This window comes from Poecilia latipinna, unplaced genomic scaffold (assembly GCF_001443285.1).
Source record: "Poecilia latipinna isolate Pla-1442-1.1 unplaced genomic scaffold, P_latipinna-1.0 Scaffold1148, whole genome shotgun sequence".
Classification (NCBI taxonomy): domain Eukaryota; kingdom Metazoa; phylum Chordata; class Actinopteri; order Cyprinodontiformes; family Poeciliidae; genus Poecilia; species Poecilia latipinna.
Genome location: NW_015113764.1, coordinates 185,426 through 205,590, shown reverse-complemented (window position 1 = coordinate 205,590; position 20,165 = coordinate 185,426). Strand labels below are relative to the sequence as shown.

The window sequence follows — 20,165 nt, the reverse complement described above, 5'->3', positions numbered from 1 at the left end:
AACATGACTTCCATTTTCTTGATGAAGGAATGTAAACTTCTGATCAGCAGTGTAAACGGGGTCAGAAGCTTTATATCCCTTTAGGTTAGTTTCAACATTTCCTTCTCTAACATGCAAGGATGCCACCAAAGCATTACATAATTGTATGTACTCCCAGGAGGGGAGTGCATGCCGATAAAATCTAACACAAACTGTTCGTTTTCTCCGTCCTCCTTTTGAGTCTTTAGCTGTTTTCATGATTAGCTTTTGTTTTTTTACAGACCAAGTAGGATGGCATGTAAAGTAATGCTGGAGCTGGTTTGATAAGGAGACCAACATAGAAAACAAACATCAGCTTCAGTAGTGGTTAACATCCCAGTGGAGAGCAGCTGACGTCTGCGGGCATCAGTTCATGTCGATGGTGTTGAAGACCCACTCTGTGAATTTCTTGAGCTTGGCTGAGGCGCTGTAGGATTCCTCCAGGAGACGCTGGTTGTCCTCTCGCAGGCTTTGGATCTGGACTTGCAGTGACGCTTTGGCGTCTTTCTCCTAATATTAAACAAATAATACAGGTGAGCATCTCGTGTTCCTTTTCTTCAATACTAGAAACACCATTAGGTTATGTAGCTCACCTTCTTCAGGTCCTCCTGCAGCACTTTCACCATGGACTCTAACTGGCTCAACTTACCCATCAAACACGGCGGAATCTCTCTGTAAAACACGACAGCCAGGAAATTAATAACCCGATGCTCTAACTGTTGATTTTACAGATAAGTGTGCAGTCAGCCAGCAAAAGGAAACTAATTGATGTCATTAGCTGCAACAGTATGTGACTGGAAGGAAGTGTGCCGGGTCTTCCACGGTGTCAGCAGAGATGGAAATGAGGGAAATAAAACAAACGTTGACGTCTTGCCATGACCTGAGACCCCTTACCCGGGTGACGGCTGTCTCTGTGGAGCCGCCTGAGGCTCGGCCTGCTGGGGGCTGGCAGCTGATGTGCTCTCAGCCGTAGAGCTCTCCTCCTGGGCTGCTAGGAAAACCAGTCTCTGCTCTGGAAAACACAAACGATGTGCTGTTAGATGTGAACGCAGAAGAAAAGTTAAGTAGTGGTGCCCTCGTCTGGCAGAAGCACAAATAACAGCTGGGTTATTTCACGGGTTCAGAGTCCAGTTTAAAAAAAACAAAAAAAAAAAAACACTTTACCGCACACAGTTTTACAGTTGTCAGCCTTAACACATGGAAACTGCACAAACTATATAGGAGGATGGGTATATACATTGATATAACTTTTAGATAAGGAATTATTTAGATATTAACTTCGAAAAAAAATCTAATTATATACTTTTTCCAGATTGTTTTAATCAGCTTTAGATTTAATTTTTGGGTTTTATTTTTTAAATTAACCAACTCAGTTGCACGTTCCTGTGGACTGGAGTATTTTTTATTGCTATATTGCAGTTATGTTGAAATGTTGTCCTTTCTGTACAGTATTTTTATTCCATTCTTATTTTTTATATTCTACCTTAGTGCTATCTGTTTTTGCCTGTTACTTTGCTGCTGTTGCATAGAAATTGTACTTTAAAGGACATTTCTATTCTATGTTCTTCAGTCAGTTATTCCACATCTAATTTTAAACATAATGAAGATGCAAACTTGCCCTCAAAGGCCTTGGCGGCGTCCACCAGGTGAGCCCAGTCCAGCGGGCCGTCTGCTCCGGTGTCAGGCAGGGGCATCAGAGCAGGATCCTGCAGTTGCTGCTTCTTCATCTCCTGCTCCAGCTCTGAGCTCTCTGGGGCGGTCAAGTCTCCTGGGGGTGAAGCAAAGGGAGATTAAAACCCTCTGGACTTCTCGCTTGGCTGCTCCTGCGTGACAAACTGAAGACAGAAACTGACCCAGAAACCTCGTTTGTACCTTCAGTAAATCCACATCACAACAAATTACACATTCAGGTGTTGCTGTCGAATGAAAAGAATCACCAAGAGATTTGTGCGATGCCCGGCGACGTGGACCGTGCCGGACGGTGGGCGAGCGTGGGATGGTGGAGCAGGTGAAGAGAAGGTCAGCGGATGTGTCACACTGTCCACTGGAGGTGGACTCCCTCTGTCCGCTGTAAATACTCTCATCTGACAGCGTCCTCTGGAGGGAGCGGCGGCTGGGAGGAGGGCCTGGGAACAACGGCTTCAGACGGACACCAAAACAGATCGAGAGTGACAGGAGTCACAAAATCAGTGCCAGGAGGTGATGAACTGGAAAAATGACTTCAACGTTAAACAGAATTGTCAGTCGCTCCAGAATGTTGGTAAATGACCAGAAAATATGGCATTAGGAATTACATATGTGGTCTAGTTATAACATCACTGGTACTGATTACAGCTGCGTTTTAGAAGATATTTTCCAATATATTTAGTAACATTTCTATACAATTAATGCCAATATTTAAAATAAATACTGTTTTCTATTGTTATATAGATTAAAACTGTGTGAGGTGAGTCAGACTGCTTAGTATTATTAATATCAGCATCAAGTTTACTATTTAAACCATCTGCCCACTACCTAAAGTCATTTAGTTTTACATTAAAAGATTTATTTGAGATGTCAACATCTTTCATTATTGTTCCACTTGCTCCAAGCAATAATTTAAGGCTTTCAATGAACCAGATATTAATGTCTTGGACAGTGGGAGGAAGATAGAGTGAAGGAGAAAGACCTCTAGCGAGAATTCAAACAGAGTCTCTACCATTAATAATTTTTCTTCAAAGATTAGAGAGGCCGACTACATTAACATGCCATGAATTGATCAAAGTAAGGTGAATATTACCAGAGACTAAGCAGAAAATATTACAAACTTTCCTAATCTGGACTTGACATAATTGAGAATGGTAGAGAAAAAAAAAAAAAACACATTAATTTATCAAACATTACATATTTGAAGGCAGGATATGTTGAAATCAGGATTTATTTTTTTCCTGTGCTTAAAACAGTGTTGCAGAATAAACTGGAACTGCGGTTGTCTTCCGAGGCCTAGCCATTAATCAATAGAGGTGTGACGTGTTTCTCAGTACAATATGTGAACATCTGACTGGTCATTTCGAGATTGGCCACCGCAGACATGATTCCATAAATGCAACTTGAGCATTCCTGCACCTAGTTACACGTTTTTGATAAATGAGGCCAAATAACTTCATCATTTAGTTTTTTTATGTACAATTTGTTTATTCAATGCCATTTAAAGTCATAAAATCTGTTTATCCATTAACTTAATTTCTGTTGAATTCATGCAATCCAGCCATGTTGGTTACAAACCAACAGGAGATAATGTAATTTTTAAATCATTACTATTAAGTTAAATGTTTAGCACAGGGATTCAAATAGATTGATTTTCTGCTACCTTCTCTTCATTTGTTGTAGGTGGTGGGCTGTCAAGAGTGATCAGCTTCTTCAGGTCTTCTTCCAGGCTGGATTTGGCAGTCTGGCGCTGGGGAGACTGGGAGCCGCGGAGATTGGCCCTGAGCTGGGGCTGACCACCAAGCAGGCCGTCACTCTGGTGGCGCCTGGAGACAAAAAAACAAAAGAAAAAAAAAAAAAAACAGTTTTTGTCAGGAAACATCTTATAACATATAAACTTGCCTAAATAAGCAAAACTAATAAGGTAAAAGCTTTAGAAGAAGCCATATCAACAAGCCATGATGGTGGATACGATCCCAAAATAAGATTCCTGAAGCTTATATAACAAAAACTGAAGATACAGATCCTTCGCTGCCTTAAAACAGGGTTAAAAGTCGGGTATGCCTCAGGGGGGCGCTGTTGATCGACTTTAAAAACTGTTCATCACATTTAAAGTACCAGTTAAAAACAAATCATTTTCTGCCTTACTTGCGAGTGCTGCCAAAATCCACGGAGTTCACGGTTCCTCCAGGCTTCTTCCAGCCAATCAGGTACTTCGAGGTGGCTCCTTGACGCGGATAGAAGCTCTTGGTCCCCGGGGACTGGGGATTCTGGGATGTGGGTGACAGGTCTGCTTCGTTCTGTGGTGACGAGGCGCTGCAGCTCTGTCCCGTTGGACTCTCTGAGTGACCAGAGCTGACAGAGCTGGAGCGTTGAGACACAGACGTAAAACATTTGTAAACATAGTTGAATGCATTAGCTTAAGCCTGTGAAAACGATCATAATGTGAGCGCATGTTGCATTTGAATGACAGAAGCATAGTTAATTAATATAGTTTGGCCTACATGCGTAATGTTTCATATATATTTTGAAGGCTCCTTGATTATGGTACAGAGTCACGTCACTGTCAAAATAGAAGCAGGGCCCCATCTCCTCTCATGTCGTCATTTTATTCTTAGTCTAGAAAAGTGAGAATTTCATTGTGTGCGTGTGTGAGTTATAAAACTCAACCGCCAGCAAGATGTCTGCAGGAAGAGAGTTATTTCTGTCTGAGTGAAAGGAGAAAATAGCTTTCCTTCATTCAAAAGGAAGAGGATTTAGAGAAGAGGGAGCAGTGCTGAGCTATGACAGATATAACAAATACGCTCTTCCCCTCTTTCTGCATAAATCCCAGACCTTACGCCCTTCATGAGGAGGACTATGCAAGTCATATATGCACCACAAGAAACCAGTTTACTTAGAAAGTGAGAGATGTACACCAAAAAAGAGAACGGCAGCCCACCTGGAGTGGGACGCCGCATCACTCATGCTGTATGCGGCGCCATCAGGAGCCACTGTAAAGCCGGTTGGGCTCTTTGCCGATATCTCACTGCCTCCGGCGGGAACAAGAGAGTCTGGTGTTGGAGGCGACGTGGTGGAGGCTCTCTCACAGCTTCCCACCTCGTCCTGCCAGGGGATTTTTTCCTTGGACCTGAAGGCACCGGTGGAGGAGGCCGTACTGCTCTGGGTGGCGGTAAAAGAGGTGGCGTCGATGCCGCTGTCAGTGGATGTGCCCTGAAGGTAGCCGTTGAGCTCCAGGTCGCTCCGCGCTCCGGACCGCGAGCCGACTTCGTACCACTTCTCGTCACTGTGCGCCGAGCTGGAGGCGTTGCTGGACAAGGTGTTGCTGCTCGACTGGCTGGACGAATACGGCGCATCGGCCTGTTTACAAAGGAGGAAAAGTAAAATAGTCCGCATCAGCTCATGTAGAGGAGAAAAAAAACTAGGATGCTCAATTCATTGAAATAGTCAGGTCGTAGCAATATTTTAATCCTGCCTGCCTGCCCTTGGCACAAACAGTGTTGGTTGTGAGCATTAGAAGGAATCAAACACTGGTTCTTCTGATGCAGTACCTCACATTTTTATTTGTAAACTTTGTTTTATAAGAATGAATATTTGGGATCATTGTTTCTTAATCATCCCTAAAAATACACTGTAGTTTGTGTTTGCATTATGTCAAAAAGTGAAAAAAGGAAGAGGCATCTTTAAACTCTGCCTTAAAGATGCAGCGCAGTGATTGCTGATTGGTGGTTACCTTGGTGTTTTTGTTCGGAGACAGGCGGCTGCTCTGATCTGAATGCTGGAGCCGAGGAATCACAACCTTTGAAACTACGGTATCTATAAAACACAAGTTAATCAATAAAACAAACTCCCAAAACATGAATTTTTTTTAATATATGTATTAATTAATTTATTTATTTATTTATCTCTGAGGATTTCCCAACCTGAGCCAGTTTTGGCAATGTCCATCCTGATTGCGATGTCGCTGTCCGCAGGTCTGGACCATGCAACAGCAGAACACACCTTGACTCCGTTGACTCCATCAGTGGCCACCTGCCGCACAGACGTGACAGGCGACTGGGAGTTGTTATTAAACCTGCACAGGACAACAGGAGGATTATTTAATGCACCATAATGCCACAGGCCATGATGCAAAACAAAAAGAAGTCGGTGAATTCCGTGTCTCGGTCGGCAGACAGGCTCACCCGTCAGGCACAGGCTTCTGCCTCCACTGGTTTGAACTCATTGTGTCGGTGTAGGAGAGGTTAGAGGGCGAGTTTGTGCTGTGCAGCGTGCGACCCATCACAATGGAGCATGCCAGAGCGTAGTTGTCATTCCCTGGGGAATATCTACAAGTGGACATATGGGTGACATTAAGGACATATGCTGCAAACAGACAGATAAAATTCAGCACGTCCGATGTATTGCGTAACAGATTTATATCCATCCTGTGACCTTTTCGGGTTGAGAGGCCGACCGTCGCTCGACACACTGCGAGGAATGGCGGCGCTGTTGCGGTCACTGAAGTCTGTCGGCGGCGCCTTGATCAATGTCCCCCCTGCGGCGGCAGAGCGAGGGCTGGATGAGCTGCGAGGCCACTTGGCGTTGTTGTTTGTTGGCCGGAAAGGGAACTTTAACTCGTAGGGCATGCCCTCTTTGTGGTTCTTGTAGTCCACAAGGGGCATATGGTAGATTTCAGAGCAGCCTCTGTTGTCGGCACACAGAGGACTCCAAGTTAAGACACTGAATAAATATTTATACATGTCTGAAATTAAATTAAACATTTATATTTCACCTGCGAGGAGTGGAGTCCTCATGTGGTGGAATAATGACCACCTTGACGGTGACAGAGGTTCTGAGCAGGTCAATCATCTGCTCATGGGACAGCGAGGCCACAGACACCTTGCAGATCTCCACCAGTCGGCTGCCCTGCCTCAGCCCAGCCTGCCAGGCGTAGCCGTATGGCTCCACTTCGGCTACGATGCCCTCAAAGTTGACATGGAAGCCCAGCTGGCCCAAGGCGTTCCGGCGCAAAGTCATCTCTGTGGTCTGGCTGCCTTTGGTCAACAGCTGCAGAGGAGGCAGTGGTAAGTGGTGAGTGTTACATTGGACATACATAGATGACAGGGACAAGGTATGAAGGAATAAGCATGGACATTTTCAAAATATAACAATTTTTAGTTGTCCCTGTTCCTCACTTTGGAGGGACATGTCACTGCTTAAAATGAAGAATTCATTGGCATGCAAAACATAGTGACGAAATCATACATTGTAGGATTTATAATGGAGTCAACACAACAACGTTTGGATATTGTATAGTTGGTCACTATGTCTCTATGTAGCTATAATAATAACAACAATAGTACTATAAGATTTTAATCAGCTTTTCCTAAATTCTTAATAGCTGTAAGAGGCACAAATTAGGAAAAAGTGGCTACACGTCAAAATAAATAAAGATTTAAAATTAAATTCTTAGCCTTCACCCCATTTCTTATGAATAAGGCATTTAGTTGTCAAATAGAAATACACTCAAATTAAAATATTTTCTCAAGTAAATTTTAAAACCACAACTTTTATAATGTGTAGATTGACTACATAAATCTCATTAAGTTTTATAAATATGGTTATAAAGCCAAATTTGGGGTGTTTTCACAAAGATCAGACGTGGGAAAAAATTACTACTTTTCTCTGAAGGCAAGTGGTTCTATTCCTAAAGACAAAAAAAAGCCAGTTTACTATTGATATTCACATGCCATACATCATTTTTTAAAATTATTTTTGTTCCATAAATTTAAGCTGATAATCATGTAACTGGCTTCTGGAAAAAAAAAAAAAAGTGCCTTCTTTTCTGCCATGACCTCACTAACATAATCTATAACTGTTGTTAGTAAATTGGCAACACATTACCAAAACTCTAAATCATCACCATCCTATAATAATGGCCTACATAATTTTTTGCCAAAAAATGATCCCTTTTATTGCCGAAAGATGATTTAGGCAAAAATGACTCTTAGGCCATTATTTTAGGAAGGTAACAAAATGCATTCTAAATACAATAGTATAATTCTTTTTCTTTTGGTGGATGGTGATGTCTGCGGCATGTTTGACAACTGTTCAACAACGCATGCAGTCATGCAAAGAAATTAGTTTTTACATACAGAGAGAATCGATGATTGCTCAGATTTTTTTAATGAGTTTCCTCATTTGTAAAATTATCTCAATTGCCATCTAAATTAAGTACCAGGCACCAAACCACATCACTCACTGACCTCCAGTCTTTTCACAACCTCTCCGAAGTCCTCAGTGTTGTTGTTGATGGACCGAAGCGACACACTCTCTCCGCGCTCATAGTAGATCTTCAGTGAGGCGGGGCTCCCAGTCGACCAACCAATGATGTCACGCGTGGCGCAATTAAACACGACTGCTTTGGCCTCCTGATCCAGCAGGATCATGAAGTCATTTGAAATGGCCAGCAGGCATTCCCGTTCAGCGCCTGCTACCTGGTCTTCGGCATGAACCTGCCAGGTTATGGCCCCGAGACTACGCAGCTCCGCCCCGCTGTACGGGCGCACCTTCTCCCGACGCTTATGTGCCAGAGAGATGAAGGGAAACTTCCCAGCAGGCTCCACGGGTGTGCTGGTCACGTGCCGCTCCGCCAAGTCGCGCAGGTACTCCTGTCGCGTGCGCGTTGCCATGGCGCCGAACTTTTCCGACTTGTGCGCTGCGTTCTCAGCGTTGATGACCTTGGCCAGCAGGAAATCCCGGAAAACAGTGGACTTTGGGAAGGTAACTCCCTTTGGGATTGGTGGACCAAAGGAGGGAACGTCCTGCGAACGGGTGACGGCAACGCTAGAGGTAGAAAAAGATAAGGCAGGGGTGATCTTTTTTTTTTGAACTTCTAAAATAAAATAAAATAAAATGGCCTTAACCTATAAAATGTACCGTTTAGAAAATATTTGATAATACAAATAAATGAATGAAATGAACGATGCGCAAAGAAGAGAAAATAAATAAATTATAAATATCCATAGTAAATAAGTTATTTAAATACAATCACCCAACATATAGCAAAGTATGAAACTAAAGTGACACTGTGTGAAAACGGCCGAAGTGGAAAAACAGGCACCAAACTGGTTATTAGCACAATGCATTCATTCCCCCTTTTGTCACATTACAACCACAAACACAAAGGAGTACATACGACTGCATTTTGTGACCGCATCTCTGTGCAGGGGGAATGAAAACCAGTGGAACATTTTACACTAGAGAGTAAAATTATAGTAAATGTAAGCGAATTACTCAAATTCAAAGAAAAATGATGCATGATTCTGCTGGAGGCATTTTCTAGCTGAAAGAGTTTTCCTTTCCTCTGTCACCACATGTTTGCTCAGAATGAGGGGCTGCTGTCAAGTCAGCAACTCAATGCAGTCAAGTGTTTCCTGTTGCCATATGCCAGTTTGAACTGGCCTCTTACTAAAGTCTTAAAACAAATTCTCTCTGATTTTATTTGTATAAAAAAATAACTATGAATTTTCTTCCAATTAAAATATTGAATATTGTGTTTTAACATACTAACTTATGGAAAAGTTGGAATGTCCTGCAAAGGCATAGTGTTGACGTGTTTGTTTCCTATTAAGTGTTGCCTTTGACCTATTTAATTAATATAAAGAAAGGTGTTAAATTCTTACAGAACTCTCCTCCTCCTGTTTCCCTCCACTGCTCCAGTTCCAACAATGGAGTTAAATTGCTATTAATTGGTGAGAAGGTTTGTGTGACATTCCCCGACACCTGTTGTCGACAGGAACCTTGGCACAAAACCAGGAAAAGGAGGTTTCATTCACAATCAAATAGCTTCACCATTGTAGGAGAGATTTGCTTCAACTTACATGTTTGACCCTCTACTTGCTTCCTAAGAGAGGGATTCAAACACATTCAGAAGCTTGCAAACCAAAAAGCTAACCAGTAGTAAAAAGCAACACTCTGTATATGATAAGCTGATGTGACAATCCTGACAAGACTTGATTCACCCCATTAAACTGATCACACAGCCAATGCCTGAACACCACGATTTACTCGCCTTGACGTACAAAAACTACACATTCTACCTCAGATGACAAGCCAGCTTCCACTGCTGTCAGCCTGCTATGATCTGCAATACCGTGGTATGTAGAATGAGCACAGCGGTCAGACAAACAACCTACATTTCTCAAAGATCTGCTTATGCAATCCAGCTTGCTGGCCTCGTATGACTTTGAGGCAGCGGTTGAAAGCAGCAGATTAGCAGCATTCTGGCTTTAGGCCACTTACTCCTCTAATGCGCTGTACTGGCTCAATATGACCAAAGCATTACCCAAATCTCAGCAGCAGGCAACAACAGACCATTAACTGTGTGACTCAACAAATCATAACAAACTCCTTATTAACAGAGATTGGAAAATACCCTTCAATAAAATTTTGCGTGAAAAAAAAAAAAACTCTCTTCATGAAAATAAAATATTTTCAAGTAAGTGCATATGAGGCGACAGTTTGTGCCTTAGTAAAGCAAAATCAATTCACTGAATCAGCAAAACTGCACAGCTTTAACTACTTTAATAAAGTATTAATAACATCAGGGTTTCAGAAAGTTTCAGAAAATGTTTAACTTTTTAAGACCATAAATAGACTTATGGTACAGGAATCAAAAGAAAATTACTTCTGTAGGTTCAGCTTAATTTATGTGTTATTTAAGTTGGTGTTTTTTGACTATCATGTAGTTCCTGTGTGTCTCCAGGTCATTTAATTCTTTGGCCAATATGTACTGAAAGCATTGACCCTTCTCACTAAGCATTTCACACTCTGTTCATCAACTGTTGTAGTAAATTATTAAGATAAATCATAATAGACATGCACAACTCAACATTCTTATCTGAAAAGAACCTCCTGAGTAGAGATGCACCAATCAAGATTGTTTCTTCCAAGCAAATGACAATATTCCAGTTTTCATACGAGTTCGATTTGCCAATTCTAATTTTGACTGATTTTATTTTTCTAACTATAACTAACAAAACCAGAAACAAATGTGCTATAGTTTCTTTGACAGAGGAAGCACTGAAAAATTACAGAGTCCCTGATTGGAGATGCAGTGATCAAACTTTTCAGGACAATTCCTTGCTGATTCTGATTTTGACCGACTGTTTTATTGCTTACTAAAGAATAGACACAGAAGCAAAAACAGGTCAACTTTACATGATTATCCCTATTTGTCTATTCAGTCATGTGACTCCATTGTTATTAAACTAGATAAAAGTTCTTAGTGTTGGTTTGCAAGTTTAAAGACCAAAAAGGCAGGGGCTCTTAAGTTGGAATAGAAGAGAAAAATATTGATCAGTCGATTAGTGCCAATCAATAAAAATCTGTCCAACTACCATTTTTGACAGAAGGAATAGTGCATCTCTAATCAATAACTCACCTCTTTCTTCAACAATAGGGCACCATTCTCTTCTGGTTTTTGCTAATATCCTTAAAATCTAGTGCAGTTGCAAACAAGCAATGATACGATCTGATGAAGCGATGATAAGTCAGTTGATTTACGTAGCCAGAAAAATACCCTAAAATAATCAGTACGTTTTAGGAAAGTCTTGTAATTCTGTTGTTTTTTGCTGAAATCAGTGAACATCCAGGCCCAAACTTTGCAAAAACAATCTGAGATAAGTCCTGAATGATCCAAGCAAAAGCCAGATGTTGACAGTATTAGTTACTCTGGGTGGAGTCGCTGGGTTGTCCTCCAGGATTCTATATCTTGTATCTAAATATAGCAAGTAAGGTAAACCAGTATTCCAGACATTAACTCTAAAAAGAGCCCAAAGAAAAAAAAAAAAAAAAAAAAAAAAAAAAATCATAAAATATCCACTGGTTTATGGAATACAATAGCTTAAAAAAACAGTCCCCACAGAAATAAAGGTTAAAAATGATAATCCTGGTGTGGGAAACGAAGACCAGCCTGACCCGTCTTCCCCTGAGGTGGACTCCGTGAGATCTGAGAAAACCCTGCTCTGTACGCTCCTCTTTACTCACATCCATGAGCGGCTGGAGAGAGCACTTCATGTGCATGGGACTAACTCCTTAAGACCACTTCGGCTCATGCAGCCCAGAGGCAAAGTGGCAGCCGGGGAGGAGGAGAGGGGAGAAGGGAAGGAGGCTGTTTTGTACCAGTGTGTGAAGAGTGAGCCTTCAAGTAAATTAGTGTGCAAGCAGGGAAGTGTGTAACTGTATGTGCTGTGTGCAAGTGAGCATGAGGAGGTGGTAAAATGGAGAAATGGGGCTAACGGAGTGACAGAGAGCAACTATGTGTGCATAATATTTGTGCATGCAGTGAGGTGGCTTTGAGTTAGTGATAAAAGCAAAGAGTTGGTCTATCATCATCGCAAAGCCAAGAATAAGCCGGCAGAATAGAACAAACATCGATTCGACAGCTACTGCAGAAATAATGTCTTTGTTCATAATCAAACAAATGTGCATGGGTATATATAGCTTAAGCAGCCCACGATCCGTGAAAACAAGGAGAGGGTGATGCAAAAAGCTTTTATGTTTGATTCATGCCTTGCAGTCAATGCTTTTCTTTTAATGCAACTGCAAAAACTTGAACTAAAACGACAGCTACTACCACTGAGTGGGACAGGGGGCATTTAAGGCGACATAAAAAAGATAGGTCAGACATGATTTTGGTTAGACTAGCCAACTAAAACTGTAAACAATTCTTCCTCTACTTCAGTGGAAAGAGAAAACAGGATTAATCTTCTTTGCCGTTTTACTTTCACTGCACAAATTCAAATTCAAAAAGTTAAACTCATATAGATCAATACACAGCTAAGTGATATAATCTATACCATTTATTTCGGTTGGTTTTGATGATTATAACTTAAAAACAAAACTCAATTTCTTGTTAAATATGAATGTTATATAAAATAATATGTTATGGCTTATCCAATCAAAGTGAAGACCAACAAGAAGCTACTAAATTTACAACTTAGCTGAAATATCTGGCAGTTCGCAGAGTGATGTATCAAACCATATTAATGAAAAAGTAAGTGGAAGGAAAATCTGGTAGAATCTGGTATAAGTGCAGAGTTGAGAGAATTTTGTAGAAAAAGCCATTCAATTAAAAAGCATAACAGGAGTCAGTGCTTCAGAAAACAGCACAAACAGAAATAAAAGCCACTCCTGAAAAAGAGACAGGACCACAAGCTAAGAAGAAAATGATTCAACTGTTGTTTAGTAGGCCAAAGTCCTCTTTTCATTTAGAAATCAAAGTCCCATAGTCTGAAGCAAGAGTGAAGAGGAACGAAATCCAAGCCGATTGAGGATCAGAGTGAAATTTCCAGTCACTGACTATATGAGGTGTCAAGTCGTCTGCTACTGTTGGCCCAACTATGTCTGATCAAGTCCAAAGTCCTTGCAGCCGTCTACCAGGAAATTTCAGAGCACTCTATGCGCCGATAACAAACTTTATGGAAATGCAGATTTCTTTTTGCAGAATGACTTTGCACCTGCTCACACTGCCAAAGGCACCAAAAGCTGGTTCAATGACCAGAGGGTTACTGTGCTTGTGACCTCTACTCCATAGAGAATCAATGGCATTGTCAAGAAGTAGATGAGAGACACCAGGCCCAACCAAGTGGTAAGTACATAGAAATTAACATATAGTTTTCAGAAGTCTGACATTTCTGTTTGAAATATCCTTTTTCAGAATGTCTTATACAATATTCAAATAGGCTTTTTCCCAATTATTTTTACTACATAGTTTTTTAAGAACAGAATTTTTTATTAGTTTATTTTTATAAACTAAATGCTTAAAAAGATATTTATGTGTAAATAACTCTATATAATATGTAAGTTTTCAATATTTTACTTTAGGTATTGGCATAATCATATTTAAAAAATTACTCGGATGCAAATCTAATCTTAACTTATCCCCTAATAATCTGCCACTAGGACCCACCTGTAGCACGTGCTGTCAGAGCAGGGGTTGTGCACCCGAACAATGATGAAGACATGCTGAAAGTGAGACCGAATGGCTCTGGGCGTGAAAGGGTGAGCTCCCGGTTCCTGGAACACAATGGTCACAATGTCGTTCCCAATGTGGCGCTTCCTCAGCAGCTGGAAGAACAACAAAGATTACACTGACTGAAACTGAGATTTGACTGAAATTAAAGTTAAAACACACACACGCGCACGTGGCACATTTTTGTAAATTGAAACAAATAATTTCATTAAAGCTGAACAGGGTTCTGTAAATCTTCTGCATCCCTGAAAATTTATGTGGAGCTTTTGTCTCCAAAGAAAGACATTTTCCTGACAAAACAATATACTGCATACAATCCGTGTTCTCCATGTTTACCTGTTGTTTGTTGTTGGGTGTGTAAGGCAGCATTGTGGACACATGAAACATGATCTCGTAGTCCTTGTATGAAGTGTACAGGGAGTGAGTGCCAGTTGAATCCGCTGCAGAAAGAATGGAAACGCAGAATTGAAAACCATAATAATATTGCTGCCATTCATTTGCGCTTTGCACTCACTGTGCACAGGATGCACTTTCGCCATAGCACAAACAAGTAGACAATAGTGAGCTGTGAACAAATGCCAGCCAATCAAAATTAATGTTCATTCCGGGAAAATTGCCTTCTCTAACGTTTGCATCCTGTACATTGTTTTTTGATTAACAACACAAAGAAAGCACTAGAAAGTGTAGGAAATTCAAATCATTTTAGGAAAATATTTACATCTCAGTTCAAACCGAAACCAAGACGACTCACAATGAGTTCCAGAGAGCAAAAAATGGTCTCCAGTATGTCTATTCACCTACAAACTTCTGAGCTTCTTTTATAAATGCCAACTAATTCATGTTAGTCCATCACATAAAATCCCAATAAAATACACAAACATTTGTGTCTGAAAGGAGAAATATTTGTAAAACCTCCAGGGGTTTGAATACATTTGAAAGGCACCGCATGTGTTGAAATCTAAAGAAACAAGAAGGAAGGAAGGTCACATGAAATGGAGGAAAGCAAGACAAAAATAAAGAGTCTCAGACTAAAGAAGCTTCAACAGGTCAGAGGTGACTGGGAGGCAGAAAAGTCACTTCAGTGTTACAGCTAATCTACAGGTCAGTATTGCTGGCCTGTAGATAGAAACCCCTTTGTATGTGATGCCAAAAACAATGCAGTGTGTGTAATTACTTTTGGTGTCCAGCTGGGCTCTGTACTTGGTGAAACCCTTGAGGCGGATCTTCTCCCCCAGCAGCTGGAAGAACTCCTCCAGGGCGGGGCCGGCGGTCTCGTTGTTGTACATTTCCTCCTCCGTGCTTTGTCCCGCTCGGCAGTACATCACACCTACCTTGACCTGAAAACTTAGCTGGAGACCAGACACAAAAATTTCACACTTTTTCAACCTCAAAAAGCAATTTTTAGGTGATTTTTAAATCAAAGTGAATTTATGGCTGACATTCCTTGCAGTGGTCAAACTCCATCTGTGGAATCTTTGCAATCTTATGCGTCATCCTCTTACCCCTTGTTCATCCAGCTTCATCAGCTGCTCTGTGACTTTAGGGGTGTTGAGTGCCAGTCTGAGGCAGGACAGATCCAGTTCTGGGAGAAGGTACTCCAGTACATCTTTGATGGGGAGACCTCTTGTGGTCCCATGTTTGGAGGTAGAAGGCACTGCATCCTCCAATATAGAACCTCTAAGAGTTGTCAGCTGGATGGGAAGAAACGCAAAGGAAGATTACAGAGAGGTGAGAGATAAGGAATGCACCTCAGGTATTATTGAGGCTCTGAACTTCAGAGAAAACAGGCCGTCCCTGACAACAGAAATAAACAACAGTGCAGTCTGCAGAGCTTCTAATACCAACTTCAAAGTCAATATTGCAAAAAAAAAAAAAAAAAGGCAATTCTGACTCAAATCTTTGGGTAAGTACAAAATGAAAGAGGTGAAAGAGGTGAGACGGCCTGTCCAATCATTCTGTAGCACAGAGTGTGCATTGTGCTGAGCTCGTGGGACTGAACTCAATCACCCAGCTATCTTAGCAGCTGGAACAGACGGACACTCCCTCTTCCCTGCAAGCTTGACGCTGCACTGAGCTGATGTTTACAATGGGCCACTGTTTCCAATGTTTACATGAGGAATTGGGGGGGTGGTTAGTTGCTTCAGTCAAACCTGTGAAGTTTAAATCACATGCACCTGTCCTGGAACAATCCACAATAAAAAGTTTCTATATGCGTCTGTATTCTATCTGGGTGGGAGTGCAAGACATTAAATCTATAAACCGATTTCCCCATAGGAGTGGAATCAAACTCTCATATTAAGGAAGTATTATATTTAATTGAAAGCTCTTCACACGATAGTTTTAGGTTGCTGACAGGCCTTCAGGGCTAGCGGATGCATGTACTTCCTGAGGTTTCTTCACACATTGCTAATATCAAGTAGACACCTGAATAGCTTGAGGGAAGGTTGCATAATGATAATAAAAAAAAAAAAAAGAAAGGACAAAAACAAGAACGCAACTTTAATTAGTTGATTATATTAAACATGAAAAAAAACCTTAACCCATAATTAATAATACACAAGTTGACTGTAATGCATTACAGAAAAGGCTTTTTTTGAATTAAAGTTTTGCTACTAAATACCAAAATTAGTGAGTATAAGAATATAAAGTCTGCATTATTAAAATTTAGTTGGAAATTAAAAAGAAGTGTGCTGTAAGAGTTGAAGGCAAGTCTGACCTCGCTTGTTCTGAAGATGATGCGGTAGTTATACTGCTGCCCACGCTCTTTTTCCTCGTCCAGCTTCTCTCTGCGCAGACTTACGGCGATTGGACCCAGAGACTCGTCCATGCCAAAGTAGTTCCAGTGCTCTGAGGTGCAGGAAGTGTCACATGTCCAAAAACAGCATGTTAAGCATCACTGCTCTTGAAGCACATCATTAGTTTGTAGGTAGCAAAATATTTCAAGTGTTTGTCGCAAGATTTATGAATTCATCCTTGGCACCAGAGAGATAATTTGCCATGTTTAATGTGTTGAACATTGTATTTGCCAGGAAAAATGACTTCAACTAATTTGGAAAGTGAATAATTTTCCCTCTATATCAGACAAGTCAAAGTTGTTTATATAGTTCAACACACCCGAATCAAATGACGGCTCATTAACACGTCTGCAGAACATTGACTTGTTGAGAAGGTAGTAACTACCTGCGTGTTGAACCAGGAACCGAACTAAAACATGCAGGACATCGGAGCTAACAGACTGACTTTGAACACCCTTTGTCTATATGACGATGATCCAGGACTTGAAGTCCAGTGTCCTGCAACTTTTAGATGCATTTCTGCTTCTACACAGCTGAGTCAAATAATGAGGTCATTAGCTCTGGAGAACTTGACTGCATACTGTTGAGGTGATTCAGCCATTTGACTCAGGTGTGTTGACTCATCAGAAAGCCGCAGGTCACCAGCTCTCGATGACTGGATTTGAATTAACTCAAACATGTGCACATTTTTTTCTATCACTCACCTACAAAAAGAGCAGTTCAAGTGCATCATAATCTGCACTATAATTGCCTCTTACCTTTAAGGTAGAAAAACTTTCTGAAATAGTAGGCTCCCAGATCCACGTGCTCCACAATGTACTGTTTGCCCTTTTCGCTGACTGTGCTCGGTCCCTCCTTGGGTCCCTCGAGAACAGCTACTCCAGCATTAGTGCAGTGTGTGCTCAAAGATGTCTCATATAGGTGTCCTTCTCCAGTCAGGTTTCCTGAGCTGCTGCTGCCTGCTCCACCACCCACAAGTCCATGATACCCAGTCCCACCTAGCCCACCTGCGCCCAGCCGCCGCCTCCCGCTCCCGTCGGTGTTGATCTCGTTGCGGAAGCAGGGGCAGCTCAGCAGCATTTCGTTGCTCTGTTCGTCTCCTGTGTCCAAGCCTGGGCTGTCTCTGGAGCTCAGCTCTTCTTGGCTGCCACTTGGGGAGCTGTAAGGCAGGCTGTGGGTGGATGACAGAGTGGAGGTAGCAGATGCTACGGCAGCAGCGGACGCTCCGGTGGTGATGTTCTTCCTCTTTCCTGCCGTCTGTCGAAGCTGAGTAATTTCATTGAGGTCAAAAAGGATGCTCTGAACGTCGTAGTGAGCAAAACCTTTCTGACAGACCCAGGGCTTTAGAGCGGGAGGTGCATCCTCCATTCGACTGTCCTCCACGTCGGATCCGGCTCTCGGAGAGTCCAACTCGCCTCGTACATTTTTAAGTTTCCGGAATATGGACTCCCCTCCCGTTTCAGATTTGGTGCGTCTTTTCGGAGGCTTGTCCCTGTCTCTGGGTTTCAGCAGGTATCCATCTGTGACATCTTCCTGAAGCTCTTGAAGCTTTATCCCAACATTCAGAATGTCTTCTAAGTTCTCTGGAGCAGGGCTGCGCTGGTCCACCTTGTCCTCTTGATAACCCTTCAGCATTTCAAAGAAACTGTCCTTAGCGATTCCGTGTTGATCTATTGATGATGTGCTCCCATATTCCCGATGAAGAGGGGAACATTTAGCTCCCGCTGATGGTGCCCAGTCTTCTCCACTATCTCCGCTGCCCTCCATTTCACTGATGGCCATGTCGCTGTTACTGCGTTGACGGACACGTCTCTGTCGAGGATTTTTGTGCGCAGGGCCTCTGTAACCTGGGGTCAAATAACGGTTGTCGGGGCTGTAGCTGTTTGGCGGTGCATGTGTTCGACTCATTAGGGTGTTGTGGATGTTGCGAAGCATAGAGGAGTCATGAGGGCTCAAAACAGAGCCTAACTTAATGTGACTTTTAATGACAGATGGGGTGCCAGCCCCAGTGTCGCCAGACGAGTGCCACTGTGCTCCTGGAGTATCTTTTCTCGGGGGCCAGTCGGCCACCCGAGCTCGAACCCCCATTTTAGGCATCCCTGTGTTCACACTGCCATGGTAGTTGTCTGTTCGGGCCGGAAAAGCCCCCCCATTGACTGGTCGCAGATGGCCAGTGTAAAACTCATTGGTGGCAGGAATGGAGCCTCCAACCGTGCACTCCATCGGTGGGCGCTTCAGGCTGGTCATGACATCAGTGCCAAAGGTTAAAGGCACTTAGCAGATGGGCATGGCTGCTTCTGGGACTGGGTGCTACTCAATGACCTCATGAGCAAATATGAATGTTGGGATCAACAAGTCCAGAGGCAAGAGATATCCTCAGCACTCAAGCTTGCATACTGCCTCCTCAGCTGCAGCAGTCCTGATGTTTAGCATTTTCTCCACTCCTAACACAGAACCCTGGAAAAACAAACAAATATATGTTATGATTCTGCTGAAAAATTAGCAATACAGAAATTTGAGCAGTGATGTTGAAATCTTGAAGTAGGAATTATCTTCACACATGCTTTCTACCACTATTGAAATCTTTGTCAGCAAAAAACTACATCCAAGTTAACAAATAGACACAATTATAACATGGTTGTGAAAAGCATATGAAATATAGGGATATTGTTGTTTGAAAAAAAATCTGAAAATTTCCACAAAAATGTCTAAAACATGTACAAGTATCTAATCTGAAAATGTGTCTGCAGGACTAAATGTTAAAAATGGTATTCCTCTTTAGTGGTAAGAGATATTTCAAAGTTAGAGAAATGTACCTTACAAATGCAAAGCAGCAGGAAAAGGATCAAACATTTTTTATTAATCAAAAAACAATATATATATATATATATATATATATATATATATATATATATATATATATATCTTGTATTCAGTATTGTGGCTCAGTGCTTAGTGAACCAATCCAATATTTAGTATTAGATGGAGACCATCTTTGAACAGGAGTCCTGTCACAGATTCTCAAGTGAATTTATATCTACACTCTGTGCCATTTTAACACGTGCATATCATTTTTTTCTAAGCCATTTAATTGCAGCTCTAACTGCATTTTGTTCTGCCAGAAGGTGAATCTCTGCTTACGTTTTTCCAGGCCAGGCCTAAATCTTCTATCACTACCTGACAAATCGGACCAATTTGGAAATGATGCAAATAAAAAAAGAGATTAAATCTCTTCGCTTTCTCCAACCCACCAGGCTGTGCCTGTGATCACTTTACCCACTTACTGTAAGTGCACTGCAAAAGCCATCAGCTCAGACACCTTCATACTCCATTGGCATCAGTTTTCATTACAAATATAAAAATGTTGCAAAAAAGAATGTCTCAGTCAAAAAAGTAAAAGCGTTATACGTGAGAAGAATTTGTAAAATGCCATGTTTTCACAGTACACTATTGAGATGCAAGTCAAATTCTCCCTCGACAGCCCAGTATGTTTGATGTATCAACATAAATTTGCAAGTCAAGTTAAAAGTACAGGAGGAAGAAATCTCAAAGTTCTGCAGTGCAGATGAATCCGTTTTTAGAAACACCTCAGGCAAAGCATCCTCAGCTAACTCACACAGAGTGTTTGACTGGTCAGAGCTACATGC

At 41.7% G+C, this 20,165-nt stretch overlaps 1 protein-coding gene across 2 annotated transcripts in view; it reads right to left on the bottom strand.

Moving 5' to 3' along the window:
* Positions 1 to 50: 50 nt before the first annotated feature.
* LOC106960038 (signal-induced proliferation-associated 1-like protein 1) overlaps positions 51 to 20,165 on the bottom strand; it is a 42,282-nt gene continuing 22,167 nt past the window's right edge. For both annotated transcript variants that reach the window (XM_015052953.1, XM_015052954.1), the window contains exons 2-21: positions 17,277 to 18,975; positions 16,440 to 16,570; positions 15,226 to 15,414; positions 14,898 to 15,072; positions 14,060 to 14,163; positions 13,661 to 13,818; positions 7,953 to 8,532; positions 6,479 to 6,753; positions 6,139 to 6,390; positions 5,889 to 6,032; positions 5,628 to 5,779; positions 5,438 to 5,520; positions 4,646 to 5,064; positions 3,853 to 4,068; positions 3,368 to 3,530; positions 1,956 to 2,157; positions 1,637 to 1,786; positions 913 to 1,030; positions 612 to 690; positions 51 to 528 (exon numbers count right to left, since the gene is read on the bottom strand). In XM_015052953.1, the coding sequence (XP_014908439.1) occupies positions 385 to 528; positions 612 to 690; positions 913 to 1,030; positions 1,637 to 1,786; positions 1,956 to 2,157; positions 3,368 to 3,530; positions 3,853 to 4,068; positions 4,646 to 5,064; positions 5,438 to 5,520; positions 5,628 to 5,779; positions 5,889 to 6,032; positions 6,139 to 6,390; positions 6,479 to 6,753; positions 7,953 to 8,532; positions 13,661 to 13,818; positions 14,060 to 14,163; positions 14,898 to 15,072; positions 15,226 to 15,414; positions 16,440 to 16,570; positions 17,277 to 18,765 (5,223 nt within the window). In that variant the 5' untranslated portion in view covers positions 18,766 to 18,975 and the 3' untranslated portion in view covers positions 51 to 384. The remainder of the gene's footprint in view (positions 529 to 611; positions 691 to 912; positions 1,031 to 1,636; positions 1,787 to 1,955; positions 2,158 to 3,367; positions 3,531 to 3,852; positions 4,069 to 4,645; positions 5,065 to 5,437; positions 5,521 to 5,627; positions 5,780 to 5,888; positions 6,033 to 6,138; positions 6,391 to 6,478; positions 6,754 to 7,952; positions 8,533 to 13,660; positions 13,819 to 14,059; positions 14,164 to 14,897; positions 15,073 to 15,225; positions 15,415 to 16,439; positions 16,571 to 17,276; positions 18,976 to 20,165) is intronic.